Source organism: Acyrthosiphon pisum, chromosome A1 (assembly GCF_005508785.2).
Source record: "Acyrthosiphon pisum isolate AL4f chromosome A1, pea_aphid_22Mar2018_4r6ur, whole genome shotgun sequence".
NCBI lineage: Eukaryota > Metazoa > Arthropoda > Insecta > Hemiptera > Aphididae > Acyrthosiphon > Acyrthosiphon pisum.
The window spans coordinates 39,607,595-39,612,161 of record NC_042494.1 but is presented as its reverse complement, the minus strand read 5'-3'; the positions used below and the strand labels follow the sequence as shown (position 1 = coordinate 39,612,161).

The window sequence follows — 4,567 nt, the reverse complement described above, 5'->3', positions numbered from 1 at the left end:
AAATGTTCATTTTATGATAAGGAAATGTCAACCAATATATGCATATTAATAATTTAAATTAGCTTATGTAGATAGGTTGCTATATAACACATGCACTACAGTAAACACTGTTTTTTTTTTTTTTTGTTACTCGTTCATCACGCCTGTAGTAGTTGTTTCTCATATACTAATTCATAATAGATAACTTGAACATGTATCATTAAAATGTGTATAATATCACTTTAACATTTACCTACCCATTTATAAAAGTTTTATATTTTATTATTTCAGCTTATTTATTTATTTATTTATTTTGTTTTTTTTTTTTTTTATATATACATATCTATACATATTTTGTGTGTTGGTTGCTTTTGTTGTTGAATCCTGTCCCATATAAAACACATAGTACTCTCTGAACAAACTATGGATAGAAGTTGCCTACATCATTGTTTTTTGTCAGATGTGACCGATGTCAGACAAATGGAGCAAGCCCTACAGCAACTACTTGAAGATTTTCATTCTGGCAAATTACGTGCATTTGGTAAGCAGTAAAGAAAGTTCAGTCATCAAAATAATAACCACCTGCAGTTAGATTTGAATTAAAATTTAAAACAAGTTGAATAATGTCATGTTCTTTTACTAAAAGTAACGTCAATTAATAAATAATTTCACATACTTGAAAAACGTTATAAATATATTGCATTTTTAATATCTTTTTTAATATCGCTTTTAGTATTTCTATTAAATAGGTACAAAATAATATTCTTAAAAAAAAACATTTTATAATAGTTTTTTCCTGTTTTTATAAATACAACTTTCTATTAAAAGAAAAAAAAAATATACAAATAATAGTTATTATCAAACCATGTATAAGTTAATGGTAAACAATAAATTGCAACAATTAAATTCATCTAATGAACATCAACTAATAGTGTATATAATTCATAATTTTATTGTAAAATGATCAGTGATAATATCTTATGACTTATATAATAATTTGTAAACATTTAGGTAAGGATTGCAGTATGGAACAAATGACAGCTATTCGTGAGCAACAAGAACATTTAGCATGGCTACATTTTGAACTTGGTGTGAGACAGGACGGATCGAATCCGCTCAGCGAACAAGGCATTGCCAAAGGTACAGAAAATATGCACTCCCTAATGGCTAGCCTAGAACAGCTGTCTTTATCCATTGAAAAATTACATTCGTTTAGTAATTCAACATCCGATTAAAATGTAAAGCACAACATGTATAAACAACTGACTTTTATTGGTACTTGGGATCATTGACAATATATAATGAATGGGATTGTACAAAAGAAAATAATATTGCTCATTTATTCATTCCATGAACAATTTTACCAAATATCAATGTTTTTTTTTTTTGTTAAGTTATTAAATAAATATAGTGAATTTTTATTTTTGACTAAACTTTTTTAAACAATGAGTGCACTGCCTCATATGGTGATAACAGTCTAGTAGATCCTATACTTACTCGAATGCCACAATTCTTTGTCGCTTCACAAATTGAATGCACTTCGTGTCCACTTATACCACCAATGACGAACACTATCAGATGGTCACAATCTAGTGGATGCTTGTTAACGGTATTAATGATTTTACTGGGGGAAGAAAAAATATATTAACAGTTTTCTAGAATAAAAACATAGATTTAAAAATCTATTTTATCCTAACCTAACCGATGAATTGTTATAATTTATAATAATCACATTATATGAAATATAAATATAAAATTAAATTGTTTAACAACACTCACTTGAAACCAAGTTTTATATAATCTTTTATCCCATCAGACTTGGTGTTTAAAACTGATAGATTAGGTCGCATTGGACTACACACATCATCCATTAGCTGTTTAACAAAAGAACTATATACTGTTGGCACATATGGATTTTCACTCAAAAAGAGTCTTCTGTTAAGAAAAATATTATTTTCATATTAATTATTTATTCTCAAATTAATATTTATTATTTTATACATGTCAAATCATTTTATTTCAATTTTCCTTAAAATTTATTTGCTTATTTGCATTTTTTTTTTTTTTCATTTTTTTAAGCCCGGTGCTTGTTTGCAGGGGTTGGAACAGTAAGTTAACATTAGGTTAGTCAACTCGGCCACTCCGTTTCCCTTATTTGCATTTTGTACTAATTGTCCTATCGTTGTTTTAAATTATATTATTATTCTTATAATATAAATAATAAATTAATAATAAAAAATTAATTAATAAAAAATAATAATTTATTGGTATTAATAGTGGCAATAAAGTACCTACCTATCAGCTATTGGTTTGTTATATAGTATTTTATTAATTTAACTATTAAATATTGTAAAGAATATTTAAGTAAAATATTCCTTAAAAAGTAAAAATAATACTTTTTTGGTGCCTCTAAGGGGATTCTACCCGGTGATTTTCTGTCTGTATAACATATGCACGACCTAGTATTGTAGAACAATTTTGGCCAAACATACAAATTTATCTAATCAAGCGATAAGAATTCTGAAAACAAATTTTAATTCATCGTCAAGTCTACTTGACATCGACTTTTCCAAATGTTTGATATTATCCCCCAAATTCCTAAAAACGTCATATTAAAAAAAGAGTATTTAAAAATGTTATCATTTCAATTTTTGGATATATTTAAATCAAAATTGTGGGAAAGTAGATGCCATAAGTAGTCTTGACGACAAATTCAAATCTGTTTTCAGAATTCTTATTGCTTCATTATATCAATAATTGGTATGTTTGGCAAAGAACCCATCTAAAATCCTATGTCGCGCATCTGTTGGACAAAAACAGAAAATCACGGTATTGACTTCCCTTAAGATTAAAATTTTTTATAGGCAAGTAACTTGTACTGTGCACATCATACTACTTTGTAGATTTTAAAACAAGAACCAAGAAGAGTGATTGTCCGATTCCATTGCCCAAGAACTCAAAATATACTCTACTGAATGGTAAACACTGATAGAAATATGAATTAAGTATCAGTTTAGTTATTATAACCTATCCTTTGTTTTCTGCACGGACCACGATTAAAGATAATATATTAATATCTATATATCCGTGGCACAGACTAATCGTGAGCGTAATCAAAGTTTAATCGTAGCCCTAGTAGCATCAGGATTCCTACTGGAGAGTAAATTAGTGTCCTGTTCAGGACTCCAAAACAGGTAATAAAAAGGATACTGCAAGGAGTCCTCTTCAGTCCCATGAATGTGCCAGTCTAAACTACAGAAAATCTACCAAATAACACATAACCAGGAGTTAAATAGAGTCTTAGTGATATACCACTAAGGACTCCATCACCAATGGTAATAGGACACCGATAGGAGTCCTCTTCAAGTTTTTAAAGTACTCCTGAAAAGACAAGTAATTGGACATTAATATTAAGTATTTACGTATGACAATATATAATGTCCTAGCTGATCCCGTGCACTTAGTTTGCCATGAAAAGATGTTAACTTTTAAATGGTTCAAACTTTCTTTTATGCATCCTTTGTAAGAGTCCTACAGCTATGCTACAAAGGACTCCCCAATTGGTATTCTATTGTGGCAACCATTCAAAGATTGAGGGGACAGTCATGGGAATCCATAGGGAGTCCCTACTTTCATGACAAGGACTCCGTAAAGAATCCTTAGACACCTTGTGCTACGAGGGAGACGGTACAACCACAGATAATATGTTTCCTTATAATAAGATACCTATGTATAATAAACATACAATATTATTATTATTATTATTATTATACATATCAGCTTAGTCCGTGGTTTTCTGATTCTAGCAAATCATTATTCAACATACCAATCTTTATTAAAATCATTCATTTCAGAAATTTTCATTTTTATTCAATATTTGTTAATGGAGACTGGAGAGAAGTAGATATTAGTCATTATTAACAGAATTTCAAACAATATCCAAGGTGTAGTATAATATATTAATGTATATTATTTATCACCTAATAAATACATATAATTAATATTAGTAATATACCTATCGATATTAAATCTAAATCTATAATATTATAAATTAGGTTATTTAATCTATTGTGCTATAACTAAGTTCTTATAAATCCAAGAATATATAGGTAATAGGTAGCCAGGTAGGTATATAAATATTAGGAAGACTATCTAAACTCTAGACCATTTGTTTTTCTAATAGACTAGTAATAATAATAATAATACATTTATTACAGATTCTAGTCTCTTGACAGTAAGTTGTCTTCATTGCGTAAATCACGAAAGATATATTTATAGGTTCGTGGCGTAAATCATAACAAATCACGGACTAATATTAAAGATATACCTTATATAATAAATAAAAATAGTCCGTGTAACCACAAAATAGATGAAATCCATGTATTCTGTGGTGCAACCACGATTAAAGATAGTATACTATCTATAGCCGTGGGTGCAACTTATGTTTTTATCAAGTTGAACGTTGTTATCAGTAAACCGAATTCTTGTATAATATGATGTGTACAATCTTATCTAATATACTACAAACAATTGGTAACACACGCAACATGCACATCACGCAAAAATGGTGATAGTAAACATTAAGCAT

The 4,567-nt window shown here is 28.6% G+C and overlaps 2 protein-coding genes across 2 annotated transcripts in view; both read left to right on the top strand.

Annotated features, from left to right (window-relative positions):
- The window catches only part of LOC103310518, a 55,437-nt gene that overhangs the window by 22,065 nt on the left and 28,805 nt on the right, over positions 1 to 4,567 (top strand). The window lies entirely within an intron of this gene.
- On the top strand, positions 302 to 1,399 carry LOC100573146 (coiled-coil domain-containing protein 28B-like). The gene is made up of 2 exons (XM_003242690.4): positions 302 to 520; positions 991 to 1,399. The coding sequence occupies exons 1-2, from the start codon at positions 403 to 405 to the stop codon at positions 1,212 to 1,214; spliced, it is 342 nt and encodes a 113-aa protein (XP_003242738.1). The 5' UTR covers positions 302 to 402; the 3' UTR covers positions 1,215 to 1,399.

Excerpts from the sequence above, each read along its gene's own strand:
- LOC100573146 (XM_003242690.4), top strand. The coding sequence starts at position 403 with ATGGATAGAAGTTGCCTACATCATTGTTTTTTGTCAGATGTGACCGAT. Across the intron at positions 521-990 it reads TGGCAAATTACGTGCATTTG|GTAAGGATTGCAGTATGGAA; the intron begins GTAAGCAGTAAA and ends GTAAACATTTAG.